Source organism: Hippocampus guttulatus, chromosome 13 (assembly GCF_054856545.1).
Source record: "Hippocampus guttulatus isolate MCC_2025c chromosome 13, RoL_Hgut_1.0, whole genome shotgun sequence".
In the NCBI taxonomy this organism is placed as follows: domain Eukaryota; kingdom Metazoa; phylum Chordata; class Actinopteri; order Syngnathiformes; family Syngnathidae; genus Hippocampus; species Hippocampus guttulatus.
This window is the reverse complement of record NC_141273.1, coordinates 16,628,566-16,650,225: the sequence shown is the minus strand read 5'-3', so window position 1 is coordinate 16,650,225 and position 21,660 is coordinate 16,628,566. Positions and strand designations below refer to the sequence as shown.

General features: G+C 44.7%; 1 protein-coding gene across 1 annotated transcript in view; it reads right to left on the bottom strand.

The window, feature by feature from the left end:
• The window catches only part of efna2a (ephrin-A2a), a 50,982-nt gene extending 29,600 nt beyond the window's left edge, over window positions 1–21,382 (bottom strand). Inside the window, exons 1-2 of the mRNA XM_086128005.1 lie at window positions 21,033–21,382; window positions 20,706–20,946 (exon numbers count right to left, since the gene is read on the bottom strand). Of these exons, the coding sequence (XP_085984131.1) occupies window positions 20,706–20,830 (125 nt within the window). The 5' untranslated portion in view covers window positions 20,831–20,946; window positions 21,033–21,382. The remainder of the gene's footprint in view (window positions 1–20,705; window positions 20,947–21,032) is intronic.
• Window positions 21,383–21,660: the final 278 nt, after the last annotated feature.

Sequence of the window (21,660 nt, the reverse complement as noted above, 5' to 3'; positions counted from 1 at the left end):
AGACCTCCTCCAAGGGTTCAACATTTGTCAACTGAGAGATCAATAAGTGCGGAACTGAAACGTGGATCGATAGAGCATCTTCTTTAATGACTAAAAATATCACCATCGGCTATTAGGTCACCCGACTTTTGGAGAGTTTGTGTACTGAACAACCCCACAGAGACCTCCGCAAAGGCTTCATCGTTTGTCAACTTACAAATCAATAGCTATGTTCCAGATATATTCTTGTGGATCAAAAGAGCGCCTCGGTTTCTAATTCAAATCGACGGCCATCGGTGGTTGACCCAACACACGGTTACCAAAAAGAATTTTGTGTACTGAATAACACAATCGCTGCCGAGGCTTAACTATTTGTCAACTGGGAAATCAATAAGCGTGGCACTAAAATGTTCTTGTGGATTGATAGAGACTCTTCGCTAATGACTTGAAATGACACCGTCGGTTGTTACTCAACCAACACGTGACCCTAAGCGAGTTTGTGAGCGAAAGAACAACACTTGGGCTTCCATATGGCAGCGGAAAATTCCATGGTTCATTCTTTGGGTTATTTGACAAAAACTCGCTACAGCTCCCCATTCAATTGCATCAGCAAGTGTCTCCAAACTTTTGAACGATACTGCAAGGCCCCGCAGACGAGGTCATGACCATTCACTATGTTTGGGCCTCAGCTGGAACTGTTTGGACTGCCCCCCCCCCCCCCCCCCCCCTGCATCTCCCTGCCACCCCAACACCCACGAGACCTCATTTTCCTTACCAGTCCACAACAATATAGACACGCAACACTAAATGCCTCTGCGCCACGCTCGAATAATAACACACTCCGGGACCATTTGGTGGTGGGGGGGAAAGTGATCTGCCATTAGTGCTTTACACGCAGATGGCAAATGACTGGGTTGCTTACCAACTCAAGCAACATTTATCTTGCTTATGTGGGGGCTAGTGCATGTGTGTGTGTGTGTGTGTGGTTGCAAATGTGCGTTGTTTTTTTTGGGGGGGGGGCGTCTGAACTGATGTGATATCGACATATGGCGATGCGCACTTGATCTTGACTCTGATGGATTGTGCGCGAGTGCAATTAGAAGCCATTGATTTCCACGCAGCAGCGAGCTACATTAAATTAAAGCCCTAAAAGCAGGCCGCAGTCCAGTCTTGGAAAAACTCTCAACGTGGATTACGGTGCTGCCCAGTTACATTTCAGGATTCATTTGGCAAAGTAATTTAATAAATTCTTTCCCCCTATTTTTGCTACATTTCTGACCCCCTTTTTCATTCCTTGTGTCACCGCCTGGTCAATATATTTAATATACCCTGAAAATGAAAAATATGGTAAGTGTGAATACAAGAAGAAAAGAACAAAAACTGCAGTCTGGAAAAAAAAAGGTAGTCTCGAACATCCCAACCTGCGACACAAGTTTAATTCGTCCCATGGTCAGAACTCTAAACTCCGAGATCATCTTCTCCCACTGAAATTAGTACGAATGCTATCCTTCATAAAAAGGTGGCAAAAAAATTCTCGTGTGTTTTTAATTATATAGTGATCATATATTTCAATGTAACATAAGCAACTAAACTGTTTGTGCATCATGATTAATTCATTGCAGCTCAGTCTGCTTCGCGTCATGCAGAAGGGTTTCCCCTCAACTACTGAAGGTGACTCAGTAATCTGTAGCAATATTAGCCTTTATTTAATGACATAGGATAAATGATATACGTCCCTGAGTACTGTTATATTGTCTGTCTACATGTGTTGCTGCATGTGTCTGTTGCACAAAGCGGTCGAAGACTGCCACATCGATGCTATCTGTTAGCGATTTCTATTTTCTATAGCACCCAGTCTGTGTCGCGTCTCATTACGTGCTCGCATGAAGCTAGCGGACTAAAAGTCAAACTCATGCGGTTGTTTTCAATAGCCAAACGTCTTTGTTTTGTTCAACGGTACGTTTGGAGCACTGTGCCAAACTGCTGCTCGGCGTGAAACGAGTTGAGTTCAGCGCCATCTTACAGCGAGAAAGAAGAAAGACGAAGAGGAGGAGGAGGAGGAGGAAGGTGGCGGGGGTGAACGGCTTTCTATCCCCACTCTAAGACTCTCATTAGCCATATTGATTTAAGGCTTTCCAGCTCTTTAGCAGTCAAGCGCTGCTGGTGCATTGCATTATACGCACACACAGCGGTTCGAAACTAGCATGTCTTGCGTAACTTTGTTTTTTGTTTGTTTTTTTACAAACCATAAATGCATTTTTTTTATGGATCGCGTTAGCTGGCAACGTGGGTCAACCGGCCTTAGATCTTTTACACACAATCCGCTTGGTAATTAGAGCACGTTCAAAATGAATGAACCCTTCATAGGTATGCTACACGCACTTGCAAAGACACATGTATGCATTCCAGTTCGGAAGAATATAAACGCTGTATGTATAATAGAGCAGTGACCTGAAAATACAAGAAAAATAAATAAGACAATAAAAACTGAAAAAGAAATTCTGGAATAGTCACACTACACTTTCAAAAGGCTCTATTTATGGAGTCCTAATGTCATTTGCCTTTCTTTACAAGCCAATGGTGTCCAAACAGGGTCCCTGAGGACCACCACCCAGCATGTATTAGATCAGGGGTGTCAAACTCATTTTTGGCACGGGCCACATTTTAGTTCGCATTTCACTTGGAGGGCCCTTATGACTGAAATCCATATAAAGAAGTCAAGAATAACCGTTGATTTAACTGTTGTTTAAGTTACTAGCATAAGGGGTTTGGAAACATGAAAATGCTTAGAATATATCTCTCATTTATTACATATGAGAATTAAAAATTTTGGTCGACATTTTAGAAAGGATCATGGAAGTTGACATGTTTGATCTGCTTTCGCGGGCCACATAAAATGAGGTGGCGGGCCAGATCTGGTCCCCCGGGCCTTGTGTTTGACACCTGTTTTAGATCATTATACCGTCCCCACGGTAGAATGTTTTGTTTTTACATTTCACTTGTTTTTATACACGTTTGTTAATAAAGTTTTTTTTTTAATGACGACACTGGGGTAGATTCATTCGAAATTGCAATTACTTCCTATGGGAAGAATTTCGAAATGCTGACAAAATAAAAGTGGGCCCTCGTCCTGAAATTGATGACTTGAGAGATGTGTTCACACACGCACGCACACACGAACGAAAACACCACCAGCCGAAGTAAAAGGCTTTATCGACGAATAAGCAACAGCATTCGTTAACTGCACCACCTCATTATATGCCTTTTTTCACTCCCCAAAGCAAAACGCACACATCACACACAGACGCACGCACACAACTTCTAAACAGCCCCATCGTCTAAAAGAATTGGACACTGCCGAAGACTGATTCCTTCGGGCTGCCTGGGCCATGTGCGGACGTGTGTATTGTGTATTGATTTAGCTTAAAGCGTGTCTAATGAGACTCAAAGTGACAGCCAAGCAAAGCACAGCACAGCACACACACACACACACACACACACACACACACACACACACACAATCTTTTGGCATAGGTTTCCATTTAGCTTTTCTGTTTAAAAGAACATTTTAAGGAATTATCTTTTATATTCTATTTATCTAAAGGTGTTTATTTTTCTTCAACGAATGACAGTTGCCGCGAATCAATAATACTCGGCATCCATGAGAGAAACTGTACAGCGGATATGAACTGTGTCGATTACACTTGGCATCCTTTTTTTTTTTTTTTTCCTGATGGCTAAGGGAGGCATTTATTTGTCTGAAGTGGATGACGCCATCCTTTAAAGAGTCTGCAAGGTGTCATTAGATACAATCAGGTTTTTTTTCTAGTTGTAATCGTGGGGGTCGTTTATTATAAAGGAGATGTTCACTTTAAACGGATGATGCAAACAGTGCGACATGACATCTATTAGAGTGAAATGCAAAATAAAGTTGGACTTACAAAACCTCAAATAAATTGAAGTTGTTCAGCATCATAGGACGAAATGTGGAGCGCTAACAAAGAGTTAGGACACTCTCTTCGGGGTCCTGAGGTGCTTGACAGCTGTTGCGCCAGAAGACGCTGACTTCAAGGTCTAGAGGAACACAAGAGACCTCCCAGCGGAGCAAGGCACGGATTGCCTTCTTCCCCTTCTCGCCGCCTCCCCGCCATTCATCTGTGAGCACATCACCACCCCCGAATCAACACCCCATCTCCTCTCGGCGAGGGGTTTGAAGGAGAGGCGTCGGCAGGAGAGCTTGCGCGCACGCTTTACAGGATCAGGCGGTGTGGGGGTTTGAGCTGGCTAACCTTGCTGCATTGCAGATAAGCTTGAGCGCTTTCCCAAAATATCAAATATGTATGTCAAGTATATCCAGGGTGACGATTGACTTATTTAACCGCTTGATTTATTATTTTTTTTCAATTCAATTCAGGAAAAAGTCAATTCTTCTTCAAAAGTCAATAGTGTGAGATGTACAAGGGCCACTGGTCAGGACATAGATCTGACTGTCATCCGTAGAGCAGTGAAAGGAAATACTATGCTTTCTGGAGATGGAACCCAGGGGCAGCAAATAAAATGAAAAACAGCAGGGGCCCAAAAATTGAACCCTGTGGAACACCACACGACAGTGGGGCAAAGTGGGACTCGGAACATCCAAGGCGAACACAAAAAGTCCTGACCGTGTCTATTAAAAGCAGCAATCCTGGGTTCTCTCTTTAGTTTCAAATCACCTCCCCCTCCCCCACCCCTCCCGATGTATCACATAAGAAAGCAGCTGACTCGTAGCTCTAACCATATTGAAGGAAGTAAAACGGGGGCGAGTGGATAAAGTGCGGCATGTAGTGCTGCTCTCTCCTCCCGACGTGGTCTCACATGAACTGACTGCTCTTGATGTTCACTCACCCATTCGTAGCAAAAGAGCCTTGCCGGCCCGCCCGCCCCCCCCCCCCCCTTCATCCTTTTGTCCCTGCATGTTCTCTTCTCGGCTCGTGCCTTTAGCCTTTCCTGCCTGCTAGCGTACTTCTTGAGACAAGCGCGACCCTCGCTTTTAGTGCCATTTTCCTTTTTTTTTTTTCTCAATAGCTTTACACGTCCTTTGCATTTCACTGCTCTGCACGTACAAGTACCATTTCACATTAAGCAGCCAGCGTTAAAAAAAAGCATCACGAGAGTCAATTTTAGATCTCTACGCGTTTTGGAAATTTAGCCCAGAAGTCAATGTCACATGGCAACATGATGTTTGGTAGATGTGACACTCACAATTGAGATCCAGAAAAAAAGTCTCAACAAGCCATGCCTGAAAAGAAATACATTTGGCTCTGAACCCACATGGGAAGACATCACACGGTGCAAAACATAAAGGCACTTTATTTTTATTTTTTTTGGGGTGGGACTCAAGTCCAGTGTCACTTTGCAACATGATATTTGGTGCGTGTGTCAATCCCAAGTGGATCCACAAAAAAACGTCAATAAGCCATGCCAAAAAAGAAACAGGAAGACACATTTTCGTTTGAAGCTGCCATTTTTCGGATTATTTTGGCTGAATCCAGGAGTACTTCAGAAACAAACTCCTCCTGCAGGTTTCTGAGCCAGTGCCCCCAAATTTCAAACAATCATACGCGACAGATCAGTGATGCTAAACCGTCTTAGTCTTCGCCACGGCATTTGAGCAGAGTCATGTCTCCTTGCCCATTTTTTCCCCTCCTCATTCCTTTTGACTTATTTTCTTATTTTATCTTCTCCATACCTTGCAACTTAAATCACCACCCCCCACCGCCCCCTTGCACATTCACACTGGGAATTAGTGTATGCTTGAATGGCGAGGAAAGGTGGGTGGAAGGAAGAAACATTTTTTTAAGAAAGGAAAAAAAACAAAAACCGCTGCCTGGCCCGCTTTATAGTTCCGTAAGCGCGCGCGCACACACGCACACACACACTCTGACATGTGTACTGTCTTCCTTTGTGTAAATAGCTGTGTTTCCTATTTCCGAGGTTCATTACAAAATCATTTTCATTTACTGTTCTATGGTAAGCATCACACTGGTTCCTCTGGTCCCCTTCGGTGACAGACGAAAGCAAAGAAAGCACAAAACAAAATTGCTAGCTGGCCTCCTTTTATAGTTTCGTAAGCGGAGACGCCCGCGCGCGCGCAAACACGCAAACTCACACATGTGCGCGCGCATCGCACAAGCGGATGAAAGCGACTAAACACACGTTTAACCCACGCTCGCTCCGTTTAAGCCACCGGCGACGTCATCCAACGTATACGGCGAGGAGCATTCCCACGCCTACACGAGTCGCACAAACAAACAAACAAACACGACTTGTGCTATGCGCTCCCCTACTCTCGCCCAGGTTTGTCTCTCTGGCCTGACGAGCCATGCACACACACACACGCACACACACACACACACACACACACACAGAGCGCACTGGCAGAGGGGGTCTATGAATTATACATCCTCCCTGTCTCTCTGCATTAGGCGAGGAGAAGAGGCGATGGGCGCGAAGGAGCTCCGTGGAGGAGGAGGAGGAGGAGGAAGAAGAGCATCAGATAATGCAATCCGGACACATCACATGTTATTGCGACCGGGGGGGCGGAGTCATGAGCTGTCCGTCATCTCAACACTACAATTGTGAGCCCGAGGCTAGAAAGGCTCCAAGCAACATCTTTGCAGGGCTGTTCATTGGGTTCGCAATTCAAAAAAAGTTTTAGGTTTGTGTGTGTGTGTGTCACTGTCATCAGGGGGCTCGTGACGTGACAGTGGAACCTTCAAGGTGGAACTGTTCGTCAAGGTCGCAGAGCCACCTTTGGTTTGTCCTAAATTCCCCCCCCCCATCAGGGATGATAAAAACTGATGCTTCCATGTTATGTAAGATGTAACTTTCATCATGTAAGTTTCATGGTAACGTTTTTCGCTTGAATATTTTTGCCCATAGGGACGTGACGGAAAGAGAAATAGTTTGTTTGCAGGATAAAACTGCACAATTGATCCTGAAAAGAATCTGTCGTCTGCTCCAAAGTCAGATTGTTGCTGTGAGTTTTTTTTTTTTTTGGGGGGAGGGGCTCCCGACAGGCAAAAATGGCAATGGGAATTGTCTGTTGCAGTTAAACCACGGCTGTGATTTATTTATTTTTTCTTCTCATAGGACTTGATAAACTGTTCCAGTTACTGACGGTCTCATCAAGATTGTGTTTTTTTTCTTATATGACAGCTTCGTGGGGAAAAGGTTTGCTTCTCTACCCCTTTTGCTGAGGCTTGCAACGCAAATGTCTTTTTGTGGCGTTTTTTTCCCCCATGGCCAAATATCTTTTTGCTATCACTAGCACCCTTCCGTGGTGTACACCCCTCCCTCCCCCTTCCGGCTCTCAAAATAAAAAAAGAAGAAAGCAAACTTCAAGAGCGTTTCCTTCAGACGCTTGGGGATTCTCTCGCATCATGAGACGAGAGCCGCGCGTATCATTTTGTGGCATCTGGACTGACAAAGCGAGACGTTCCCTGTTTTGCGCAAATGTTTCATCAGCTCCTTGAAATTGAGTACCCGACACAGAAAGACACTTTGGCGGTTCAAAAATCAATGGCTGCAACGAGCCGTTTTGGTTTTTGAAACATCAGCCTCAAAAGTGCACTTCACTTAGCAAAATGAAATTAGGTAGGCATGTTAATCATGAGTAGACCTACAAAAAAGTCTGAAAGAGCCAAAAAGATACAGGAAGTATGCCATTATGGTTCAAAGTTATATTTCCAGGGGTCCAACACAGCCTCACTCAGTCGCATGAAATTTGGTAGGCATATCTATCATGCGTAGACCAACAAAATATCAAATTCATGCTCGAAAGGAAGTCTGCCATTTTGATGCGAAGTGGACATTTTAGCCTCGTTTTGGTCTTCCAGTGGCCCATAACATTTTCTGAAATCCAGCAACATAAATACTTGGTGGGCATGCCAACAGTTGACCCACCAAAAAAATTCTCAAAAATCCAAAGTCACCCATTTTGCTGCGGACCGGGAATTCTAGCGCCATCTAAATCAGGGGCCCAATATTTTTAGAAAACGTAGCCAATGCAGCCTGTTTTGTTGAGGAACATGAAATTTAGTTGACCCATGACCCAAAACAACCTGAACGTCTGCCATTTTGGACAGATCAACAATTTAACGTGACATTGCTTCAAACATATTCAACGACATCATGCTGTAACGGCATCTCCAAAGTGAATTCCGACATGATCTTTCTCATGTAATTTCCCGACAGGGAGTAGAGTTATTTTAAGATCAATGGGAGATATGAATGAGAGTAAATATAGGCGGATGAATTTTCACTCATACTGAAAACGCCTGAAGAAAAAAAAAAAAGTCCTTCCCTTGTGCTCGAACATTTACATTTTAATAAAATAAATAAATACATAAATAATAAAAGTGGCCTTCTAAAGGCAGCTTTACGCCACGAGTGTGGCCGAGGGGGCGAGCGAGAAGTCCCGTCCCGTGACGGATTTGATCTGCGGTGCATGTTGCCCGCGGCTATTGGAATTGGATTATTCCAGAACTTTCCTGGTTGGCGGGTAATATGTGAGCTTTGTTCTCTCTGCGGGCAAATAATTGGGATGTGTCGCTAATTCGCTCCTCGCGGGTGCTGTATTTGGACGGTGGGCTGGATGGTCACGTGACAAAGTGGATCATGTCAGTTCTTACACCGTACATGTTTATTTAGTGCTTCAAGGTCAGTGTAAATGGCCGTACGGATGCTACACGTGGGGACAAAAATATCAGTGATGTCATCGGTTAATCAACAAAATGATTCAACACATCACAAAACTAATGGCAAAAAAACAAAACAAAACGCTGCATCACGGCAAAGTGGACACGACAATACCACCATGTCCAGAGCACACAGTATCCATCCAAGACACTCAGGGCCGCTACAGCCAAATGGAGACTTCGGAGTATAACATTGCTCCGTCCAGAGCTATGGCACGGCTATGCACACATTAGCACGCGCATGCCCAAATGTTACAATGACGAATCCGCTCATCGAGTGCCTGAGCGGCAATGGTTTTTCCTCGTGCCCACAGTCTCATCGCGTCTATCCGGGAGACAAACAAAAGGAAGGCCGGTGAGTTTGTTTTCGACGCCGTTGTTACATCAGAAATTACTCTTCGTACCAGTAGTCTTCTTTTGATTCCCACCCACACACAGCTTCGCTCACATGCACAATGACAAACGCACGTCACAATTCTCCTTCATGCGACGGACGGAAGAAGCAAGGAAATGAAAGTCGCGGTCATCTATAACACGCGTGAACAGGCGGCGGGGTGTGGGGGGGGGGGGGGGGTGGGAGCTGGATTGGATTTTTTTTTTCTTTGCTTTCTAACTACATCGTTCCCGGCGACTCGTCTGCGTTCTTGGGATTAATGAGCTCTCTGGAGCGGCAGATCTCCAAAGGCCCGTGAGTGCAGACCACATCAAACCCCCCCTCCAAAAAAAAAAGATAAGAAGGTGCAAAAGTAGAAAGGAAAGGCGTGATGATGATGATGATGATGCACAGAGACATGAATTCATATTCTCAGGATATTGCTGGACAGTCTCTCTGGAGTTTTAATCAATAAGCGGCGAACGGCGCGAGGCGACATCCTCCCGTTGTTGACGATGTACAGAACCACAGTAATCCGTCGATAATCTCAATAGGTGCCATTGACAACCGGTGTCAAACTCAAAGCCCGGTGGTCAACATCCGGCCTGCCACGCCATTTTATGTGACCCGCGAGTGTGTCAACTTGCACGATCCTTGCTAAAATCTGTACCGAAATGTCAAATTGTCATTTGCAATAAATAACGTTGAGATTCTGCAATCATTTGGTCACCGAGCGAACATCGCGTGGCCAAACCCACAGAACAGGTGAGCCGTGACTGTCGTTACCGTTAGCTAAAACAAGGGCAGGCCAAATTCTCTCAGACCCTCCACATCCTGGTCACCACCTCTTCAAGCACCTTCTCTCACGCAGGTGCTGCAGAACTAATCACACTGTCATTGGTTGGTACTACTGCACAAATGGTACGCTAGCACGACGTAAACACTTTGTCGTACTTGCTGGTTACCGCACTACTAGCGTAGCTAGCTCATACTACCGAAGACATGTTCCCAATATGGTTTTTTTTTATATAGCTGGGCAGTCAAGATGATTCAAATGCTGAATGGCGAGGGCGAGCCTCTCTCCAGCCTCCGCAACTCATTCACTGGAGTCAAGTGCGCGGCGCAGCTTGTGAGCTTGTTCGGGTTTGACCCATTTTACACAAACAAAAACACCCGTAACGCTTTTGTCAGCAAACGCACACACACACACACATACACACACGTGGGCGCCCACAGATGCATGCAGAAAACACGACTCCGCAAAAGGAAGGGAGGAAGCGCGGGCCCGTTTGAAGTTGATCAAACGCCGAGTATGCAGCAGCGCTCCCGACGACGACGGCGCTTGCAGCGAGCACCGACGGCCCCCCGTCGAGTCCGCCACCATCTCGTCACGGTGAGCTCACCTAACCCCCCCCCCCCCCCACCCACACACCCCCTCAACTGCGAAACTCACGGAGCTATCCGCCCCACTTGTGTTTTGGAAGCACTTTCGGAACGTTCTTTTCTGGAAATGTCAACGGCGACAATGTGACCTTATCAAGGCACCACCACTTGAAAAACATAAAATCTAGTCGTGATAAGCAAGGTTTGAAGCATTTTGCTGTCTAAAAAAAAGGGTCGCCAAAAGAACAATCTGATAATCAAATGCTGTCGCACCATTTCTGACTGAAGAATCAAATTTTAAAACGGTATGCTATGTATATATATTTTTTTAATTCCACTGTACTTAGTCTTTCCATTCTTAGTAAACCACAGTAACATGAGGATCAAGAATGTATGCCTGCGAGTATTGTTAAGCTTTCTGTTCCTACAGTATGCTAGTTTTGTGAGCCCTTCGATGATATTTTGAAATATGTGTTAGCTAATGCTAAGGACGTGAGCTGTAAAACAAAGTTCATGTGGTTGGGTGAAATCAACGTGTTATTCTCCGTTTCAATCTTAGTTTGACTTCGTGTGATTGCCAACAAACAGCGTGAAGCCTCCATCTTGAAAAGTTCTTGACGAGTTGTCAAACTGCTGCTGGTGGTGAAGTTGACTTGACTGTCAACATCAACTTTTGCTTGCCAGTCAGAGCAGCTCGTCTCTCGAAAAATAAATAAATAAACGACTAAATCAGTTCACTCGTATTGCCATTGTAGATGACAAAACACGGCAGCCAAGACCTACTTTTGTCTGAATGAAAGTCCTAAACTCACTTCAAAAGCCGCCTGGGACCAAGATGCCACCAGGGGGCACCAAAGCAATAATGTAATTGGTCTGCTCTGAGCACAAAAACAGCAAAAAGGGACTTTTTTTTTTTAAATCATGATGATTATTATTATGAATTTTACAAATTGACAGGACAGACAAAAATAGGAAAAATTGTGAAGGCTGAACCACAAATAATCGTGTGGATCTTAAAGGGAGTAGTCGGGTGACACCTCAAAGACTGGAGCAATCTCATCAGCAAAGAATCTCATTTTCTATTCCCATTGGAAGCTGCCAAAAAACTAATAATGTTCTCACATCTTCACTCTTTGCCTTCTTCCGCGGGGAGGTGGTGAGGCGCAGAGAATCTTTAATAGAGTGCCCCCGCCCATTCTCCTGGCCTTTTCAATCGTGTGAAAATGTGGAATCCAATTGTCTTTCATGTCATTTTAGCATGGCTATCCAAGTTGTCATCTCTCAACTATGGACGCATCACTGTACAAGATTACAATGTCTTTGTTTTTTTTTTGGGGGGGGGGGGGGGGGGTTGCATTTAGTTGTAGGATTAAGTTAAGTTAAAATCTTTCCAAATAGTGAACAGTAAAAACATAATACAACATTTCTTTAAAAGAAAGCGCAGTCTTCGCGGTATGATGTGAAGAAATGCAGGAGTTGCTGTATAAGTGCCTCATCTTGGAACACCATCTCGAATAAACACATGGTATGATCCATACATGCCCCAAAGCGTTAAAGAGGAATTTATATTTCTGGCTGGATTATTGTAGGCTGACGCGACATTTGGCTGAATAAAATTCTAAAAGTTTGATTTTATATACTGTATATATATATACTGTATACAGTTTAAATACCTATTATATATAGTTTAAATACAAAACACACATTTTTGAGGGTGTTTTTTGGGGAGAGCTGGAACAGATTAATTGCATTTCCATTCATTTAATGGGGAAAGTTGATTTGCGGTGCATGTGTTTTGAGTGTGTCAACAAACTCAACCGTCACACTACCGCCATCGATGAAAAACGATATTGGAACTCATTGCAATAACCGTGGATTCATTTTTCCAGCGCCACCTTTTGGAGCCCTCAAGTATTGACACATGAATAGAAGACGAAGTGGTATTCCGTTTCCAGTGTCTGCACATCAAACCAACACATCAACATTTAGCTGTGGATAATTTTATAATGTCCCACGCCGACTTGTTGCCAACGTGATCGGCGCGCATCACAAGCGTCACCCTGTTCCCTCATCAACATTTTAATCAGCGCCATTAAGCCGCGCTCTGTTTTCATTCCGCTTATCATCGTCATCTTCATAAACATCGGCGGCATCATTACAGCCCCGGCGAATGTTTCGGGATTACAATGCAGGGACGAGAGCGAAGAGGGAGAGAACAGAAAGTCGGCGTGGAAAAAGTTAACCTCGATATTCATCAAAGGGAATGTGTGATGGAGCCGGGGGAGGGAGGGCACATGGGAATACCAGTGCGGTTTGGAGAATTCTTGGCCCAACATGAGTTTTTAAACATCACACATTCCTTTTATTTTGATTTTTTTTTTTAATGCCCCGCCCCTCAACAACATTTCATCTATTATTCAAATCAGTCCTGTTTATATAACGCATCGAATCACAACAGCAAGTCAAGGCTGGGTTTAGCTTGTGCGCTCAAGTGACCCGACAGAATTCGACATGAGCAGACAGGAAAAAGTTCACTTTGGGACGCAAGGAGTGTGACGTCACGACACGGGTGGGAGAATCGAGTCACATTCACTCGAGTCTGACTTCAATCGGCAAAGTGTCCGACTTGGACTTGATTGTCTCAAATTTATGCTCAGCTCCGCTTGACTTCTCCGGGTACTCGCGTTAAGACAATCCACTATTCATTGATTTATTTCTTTGCACCGATTCCAAATCCGTCCCCGATTTTTTTAAAACGCACGTCAGGTTTTGATAATAGTAATAATCAGACATGTAACTGTTTTAGTCCTATTTTAGGTAGGCTGCTCAGAGAGCACGGCACAAATTAAGATTCTGTCCCATCATCGACCTGGAAACAAAGTCCTCCGAGGCAAAAAGAACAGACACGTTCGGCTACGCGCCAATGTTAGTTCAAGGCGAGAGCGTAGTAAAATGTTCCGAGTTGTCAAGAAAAGACTTGCTTTGGAAAATGCTTCTTGGCATCCAGGGAACCCAACAAGGGCTAGGACATATATTTTGTTTTGATGAGCGCCACTTCCTTATTCATCACTCAAGGTGCTTCATTGACTGACCAGATTCGACGATAGCTGCTGATTGATTAGCTTGGCTAATCATGATTTTGCATTTCAAAACGACAAAAGCAGGCCCAATTTTAGGGATTTGCTGCACCGGTTGTATTTTGCTATCATATGACATGCACATGGAAGACTGTAACTCTCCTAACAATGCGGTGACTGCTGCTTTGACTGATAGGAGTATTAAAAACAACAAAAAAACAACAACAACTAGCCTCCAAGTGGTGTTCATATTAAGCTCGGTATTAAACCAGAGGTGAGGATTAATCTGGCGGCCGGAGGGGGGGCGGGGACATAATTACACAAGCAGCCAACCAGAAGGTTGCTGACTGTACATATGGACACCTCAGAGAGCAATAAGAGCGAACATATGTTGATCCCGCCTCATTATCCTCATTAGCATAGAATACAAATCAGTTTCATAGTGGCCCTGTTCCGGATCAGACCCGAGTAGCGGGGCGTCGCCGTGACTGGCGTGGAGTCACACACACTTCGGGCCTGCCTCATCTGATGGATTACAATGCAAATGGCTTTTGTTTGACTCCCAACTGCGGGAAGAAAACCCGCCGGGGATCCTTTGGATGCGGATGAGAAACCGACTGCACACGGGTGACATTTGCATGGCCGCCAGGAGTCGAGGAAATAATATTTTCGGGGCCGGTTTGCTTCCCAAATAGTGTGTGCAATTGTTGATAATGCACATGGAAATTAGCAGGGCGTGGCGCACACAATGGGTAGGATTTTTAAGTGTTGCTTAAAAAAAAGTGTCGGTTGTGAATTCGTTCGTTCAAAGTTATCGGCAGTGACACCGGTAACACTTTGCTAGCACGTGACTCCAAAACGAACGCGTTACGTTTCCCAGCCAAGTAATCACAATTCATACACAAGACAAGTGAAAGCGGCTTGCAGAAAACATGAAAAGCATTCCAGAAAGAGAAATAAACACTGCAAAAAAATCACAATAGCATCATGTAAAATAATGAGGTTAAAAAGCAAGCAACAGTCAAGTTTCAAAATGGCAGTTTGTTGCACTTTCTCACAGCATAACAGCCAAATGCTGCCTCACCGTGTTTAGTCTTGACCTTGATCTGGCCTAGTTGACCCGAGTCCTTGGATTTGAGAGCCCTGCACGGTTTATATTCTCTGAACATATCACAGATGTGTTCTGGGCCTAAAACGTTTTGGAATTTGTCAACGATCGGTCGGCTTTTCAAATCTATTCGATGACAGACTGGAAGCCAAGGAAGAGACTTTTAAAAATGGTGCGGCGTCAATGGTTGGGTTCAGTTTCTTTTGTCGCAACTTTTAAAGTGCACAGACAATTGTGACGATCAGCCACCAATCACACATCTGATCATAAAATGACCACGACTGATTCTTAAAGCGTTCTGCAAACAAAGACAAAATAGCTTCCGCTTGCCCGTCAAACCAGGCGCCTTCGACAGTCCACCTTCCACTTTCCAAATTTCTCATTCCAGACCTCAGCCGCTCAAAACTCTTTCCACCCTAATACCTGGCCTTTGACGCACGCCTGCTGGGAGCGTCCGACCGTGCGCTTTTAAGCGCTTTCCCGCCGCAGTGGTCTCTCTCGCCTTCCTTCCCACCCGTTTCCGCTTCATTTGGCTTCCACCCGCTGCAACTTGTGTCTTTCATATGATGGGCACTAATCCTCCGAAGTCCTCTCTCGCGTATGTATGTCTTGTGGTCTCTGGGGAGGCCGAGGCAGACAGTTTTGTGTGCGTCATTATGCCACTGAAGAACGAACGGCTGCGGTCCCATTGGAGGCGGGGTTGTCAAACTGGGGTCTCCACGTCCCCGCCTGTCGGCTCAGCAAAATCATTTGCAGCCATTTATTATCATGTATCGGTTTTTTGTGTTTTCTTTTTCTTTTTTTTTTTAAGTGAAAATCTCCCAATGGGGACAACAGGCGCACCAATAAAACAAATTGGTGTCTGGTGGAAACTCTCCAAAATATGGTCAGTCTGACATGATTCTTGTAAGATTACGACAATTTTAAATAGATTTTAAAACGACTATTTTAACAAATTTAAAATAGTTTTTTGCTCCTATTACATAAATAAATAAGATAAAATTGGGCAGTGAAAAGAAAAAGACTATCCTCATAAAATACAACTTTTTTTTACCCCCCCACCACAAAAAAGAAAATCCTTGCATTATTGTAATGTTCTCAAAAATGGGCAACTTTTGAAGTCCTACGGCATTTAGGTTTACACATGTGCTAGTTACCGCATGATTAATTGCCGGTAGGATTTTAGATGGGTGGGGTGGTCCTTGGAAAATGTCCCTGCATGCAAAAAAGTCTGAGAACTCCTGCATTAGAGTACCGAGGCGTCACGATCTTCAGCACAGCCCGAAAATGATCAAAACGGAGCAGGAATTCCAACATTCCTCCATCTTTCAAGCGGCTTTGTTTCCCCTCTTTACTTCATGACCTAAACTCATGAGGTGGCACCGCGGCATCTTTCGCCAGCCGGCATCAATAATCCCATTTTTGGCGGGGGGGGGGGGGGGGCGTGAGTGGGGGGTGTTAAATAAACATTTCACATCGCGTTGCAGATAGCTGCCAACATACTAAGCAGACACTTGTGGGGCACATTTGATGATGGCGGCGTTTCTCATTCTGTGCACTCGTCTCTCCGGGGAGGTGCAACAATCCGACGAGGGTGATGACAGGGCGGTGAGGGCGGGGGCGGGGAGGGGGTGCTCTCGTCGCACTTTTAACTGCTCCCTAAAAAAAGTGACCTTGATATCAGTTGATGATTCAGTACTGGTAGTCCTGAGTTTGTGACAGAGCTCCGTTCCGAGGGCGGGGGAGCTCAGAGAGGAAATATTTTCTCAATTGTTTCACGGAAAAATAATGCAATATCATGATTCAATTGAAGAAATATTTTTAGTTGTTGATGTCATTTTTCCACACGTTTTGACAGATTCAAAGCAGACCAATGTCAGCACCTTCAAGTGATTCTTGGAAACGACCCTGAAATCCTAAAATGACCACAAAATTCCCCCAATTAATCAGACATTTTAAATATTTCTTCCACATCTTTCTCTTGATTCTAACTATTCCAACTTCAAAATACCCGGCTCATTCAGGACATCTTTTTATTCCAAATTTTTGAGAATCTAATGAAAAATAAAGAAATGGAATCAAAATCCCCCAATCTCAAAAATATTTTCCTCTCTGACTCCGCCTTGCACAATTCTTGGCCAATTCAAATCATTCCAACTTGTAAATGTTCGGCTAATTCAGGACATCTGGAGGACAACTGATCACACCCTCCGATTTCTTGTCACACTTGTCACGGTAAAATTCCAACATCGAAGTTCCGCTTCAGCATTTCAGCACTACATCGCGACAGAGAAAGAAATGACCGCTTCTCGCGTACTTCCTTGACACCAGTTACAATTTTCCTCCAAGACAGTTTTACAATAGCTTTCATTGAATAATACTGTAAACGAATTTGTAAATAGCGAGCCGCAAAGAGAAAGGGGGGGGGGGGGGGGCGGGTGATTTTTTTTTTTTTAAAGCTCTGCCCTCTCGTAATCACCTAGTACTCTCTGCAGGTAAGTAAACAAACCTCCGTGTGTGTATCTCGAGCTGCGGCCTGTGGAACGACGGGGCCCTCTTCCTCAAAGACGCTCGAGAATAGATGCGAGCGGGGAACAAAGACGCACCAGGGGGGAGGTGGGGGGGGGGGTTATGAGATAGAAAGTGTGGGATTAGAAGAGATGCTGCTTCTGGACCAATGAGCTAGCCGCATGCATGCATTTGTGTGTGTGTGTGTGTGTGTGTGTGTGTGTGTAAAAGTAGCCATTTCTGTGAGCACATTAGCTCCTCAGGCTGAACAAAGCCGCATAACCTGTAAGCTTCTTTTTTCTTTTTGTTATATGGGCCAGTGTGTGTGTGTGTGTGTGTGTGTGTGTGTGTGCGCACCAGTAAGAAAGTGGAACCTGAATGGACAGTGCATAGAGTTGTGTATATGTGTGTATTTATGCGTGTGTGTCTGTGTGTGTGTGTGACCTACATCTGGCAGCCTCTATTGTGTGAGTGTGTGTGTGTGTGTGTGTGTGTGTGTGTGTTTCACCCCCACATGCTCTAATACGGCTCAACTGTGTTGTTGTGCCACATTGTGATGATGATGATGATGACATCGTATACATACCCCCCCCTCCCACATACCCCCCCCCCCCCGCCCCCCCACGTCCCTTTCCCGGTTCCTCATGTATGACATCACAAGAGCTGCATGGACGGAATTGTGCGAATGACCGAAAACCTCGCGAGTGCTTTGAATTGGTTGACCTGAGCGAAAGGTGAAATAGAAACGAAGAAGGGAGAATTTGGCGAAAACTTGTTGCCGCCATTGATTTGGCTGAAGGCTTTTTGATGCTGGCTCCCAGTCAGCTGTGGAATCGATTTGATATTTAAATTCTGCTCATGGTCTATAAATCACTATACGGTTTTGAGTACTGAAGATATTCAAGAAACGCTAATTGAATATAAAGAACCCAGCAGCGCTCCGAGGTCTGCGGAAGCAGATTAGCAAAGCCCGGTTTTCAAAGCAAAGCCTTGTGGAAGAAATGTGCCATATCAATAAAATCGACTTGCCTTGATGTGGCTTACAACCTGGACAAGAAATGCAAAAAAGTCCAAACAAACAACCGGGATCATAATTGGGGGGGCGTGGCTGTCATCTGAGTCAAAAAAGCAGAATCCCAGTTAAATGTGACTCAGTGCACAACTGCGGCCTCACGATAACCCAGAATCAAGTTCAGCTGTTCTAGTAGGGTTTTCCTGACATTTCTTTGTCACATCTTACAGGGCAGGCCACGGGCCACAGAGAGCTTCGGCGGCATCAGAGGGCTCTCTTTGTTCAAAAGGTAGCGGCCAGGGAAAGGCTACAAAAGAATTTCCGAGGCATTCAATATCGCCGCGGAACAAAGTGAAGCTCCTGCATTTATTTGAAACGAGACGACATTGCAAGAAAGTAGCCAAGGTTTTTGACTGGGTCTGAATCGGATGACATCGCAACACAGAAACAGGCGGCTGGTATTAGCATTTCTAATGAGACAAATGACTTTATTCTTTTTGCATGGCTTTGTGATTTTATTTGATTCATTATCAATATTTAAAATTCTGAAAAATGTCATCCCTCCCGTACTATTTTTAACATATATTTTTACTCAAAATTTTCTCTTCACAAAAATTGGATCAAAAAAAAAAAAGAAGCTTTTCCAATGGTTTTCAATGGGACAAATATGACAGTTATTCCATAGCTCAGCCATTTTGTTTAATTGTAAGTGTATTTGTAAAATTCTTCAGAAATATTATTTTGTTCTCCTTACAGACTAAACATCTTTGTTCCCTTTAAAATCTAGGATAAAAAAAACAGCATTTGAAATGGGTTTCAATGGTGCAAACGTGTAGCTTTGCCGTATTTATTTCATTATTATGAAATTAATTATTAAAACTGCATAGGCAAATTTCTGAGAAATGTAACTCCTGATATTTTTTGATTGTTTAATTTTTTTTAATGCATTCCCAATGTATTTCAATGGGACAAATGTGTCTGTTTTTGCATAGCTTCGCCATTTTGATGGATTGCATTCGCTAAATCCCCTTATGATATTTGCATCTTTTTTTCACTTAACCTTTAATGGGGATGCGGGGACAGGAGGGGGGGAATAATTTCATTTTTATAATACATCACAGATAATGTATATCGAAACAGATTGATTTTGTCCGATATGAAGGACTTCACAGACTTGCACCAGAACAAGTGCATTTTCCATTGTGCCATAATACGTTCGAGCCCTGCACAGCAACATCAACAAGAACGTGCGAGTGACATACAGTATGCTGAGATGGGGGGGGGGGGGGGTCCATATCTTGGCTTTACTGTGTATAAATAGCCTTATACGTCTAACAAATGTCCTCAATGAACACAGAGCAGATCCAAACAAGGGGGAAGCAAGTTCACCAGCGTCACAGTCCTGATTCATTGCAATGCATTTTTGATATGCCCCCCCACCCCCTTTCTCTCTCCAACATTATCCCCCCCCCCCACACACACACCAGCCCTCCCCCCTTACAAAGGCCATTCCCTGATGGAATCACATCGCCCCCGGCAACCGTGCATATAGTTTAAACATAGCCGCTGATGTTTGCGTTATGTGCACGCGCACAGAAAAAAAAAAGGGAGAGTGTGAAAGGGCACAGAGAGGAAAAGAGGGAGACAGAGAGCAAGAAAGGAAGAAAATGTTCCACCCATCGCCTGTTAAATATTTGAGATGGCTTCAGTGGAGAAGTGATGTAGTCACAGATGCAACTGCAAGCTCACTCTGTGCATGTGTGTGTGTGTGTGTGTGCGTGCATTTGTCAGGTTGGAGTGTTGTTTTTACATGGAAAAATGCCGAGCAATTCGGCGGACTATGTACTGCTAAAGTGACACTGTTACGCTCGTGACAAATTAACGAACAGGAAACTAGTAATTGGGACCAAACACGCAATCTCATCACCTACGAGCAAAGTTATCTGGTGGGTTTTTTTTTTTTTTTGGGGGGCTGCTGATAGACGACATTGCTTTTGAATGACACACATTAACAGGACTACAGTCGACTGTTCCTTCTGAAAAAACAACAACAACCTAAAATTACATTCCAAATCAACTTCAAAGGATCACGCGTAAAAGTAATTGCCAGAGACGAAAACGGAGGACGCTTCTGCTAGTTTGTTTTTGTACGTTTTGGAAAATGAGTTTCAGTTTCAGTTAGGCGGTTTGTTTGGTAAGAATTTTTCATTCTAATTTAATTAATTTTTTTTAATGTCATGAACAGAGAAAATAATGGTCCACATAAGGGCCCCCATGCTGCAAATTGGACACCACTCAATCTTCAAATTATGTGTCAGAAACGAAGTGCTGAGCTTAGATAAATTTTCAATTTCGTTTTTGTGATGGTAAAATTCTGTATAAAATCCTGATCATGTTTCGGAGACTTGACTTAAAAAAAAACAAAAAAAAAACAATTTGGGCGTCTTCCGAAGTGGACAATGTACGTCAGAAATCCGAAATTGCATCGTAATTAAGGCCGCGCATGCGCACACACCGCCGCACTCACTTGGGGTTGGAGCTGTTCCAGTAGACGGAGTGCCTGTCAAAGATGATCTTCTCCTCGGCCCACACGCACATCCACGAGAGCGCGGCCAGGATCAGCACCTCCATCGCCCCGCACTTGACTGCCATCGTGAAGCTTCGCGTTCTCTTCTGGAGGCAGTTTTTTTTTCTTTTGTTTTGCCTCTCGCTCTCTCGGGTCGTCTTGGCTGCTCCTCGGATCCTCAGCGACGACTCCTCAAGTCATCCTGGAAAGTTGAGACGGTCTCGCTGAAAAAAAGTGGAAGGAAGGAGCAGGAGGAAGAAGTGCGCGCGGTGCTCATGGGGTACTCACACTGTTGGGGTGTGGGTGGGGGGGGGTAGTCTGCTGCTTGCTGGTATTGCCGTGTGGGGGGGTTCGTCTGCGTCTCCTCCCCAAACTTTTCTCCAGGCATCACGCGGTAAAAGCAGGCGGAGGTTGATGTTGTGATTCTTTTGGAATCGAGCTCCGGCAACGACGGCGTTCAGGTGCACGCCGACCAAAGCGTGCTGCGGTACATCCAGCCAATGTGCGTCCCAACTCGACGCATCCTGCCCACGCACGTACAATCCACCACGTCCAAAAAACGCTTCCCGCGCCACGCAACCTTCCACTTCTCCCTCTCCGCGTGAGTGTGAGGCTCTCGCTCTCGCCCTCCACCTCAACGTCCACCCCCCCCCCAACGTCTTTTTCTCTCCTCCGCCTTACCGCGTGTCCCTATTTGTCTGCGTCACGCCCCCTTACGGCTGGCTGGCTACACTGCACGCTGGGACACATTAGGTGCAGCTGCACCTAATGCAGCCTTAATGAGCACCCCCCCCCCCCCAAAAACAACATTTTGCAGTATGAGTGTTTGGAAAGGATAAGGGGGTTATTACTACAGAACCGTAAATTGAGGTTACTGCAACATCAGGATGGGTGTGGCTGCGAGGTACCTTGATTT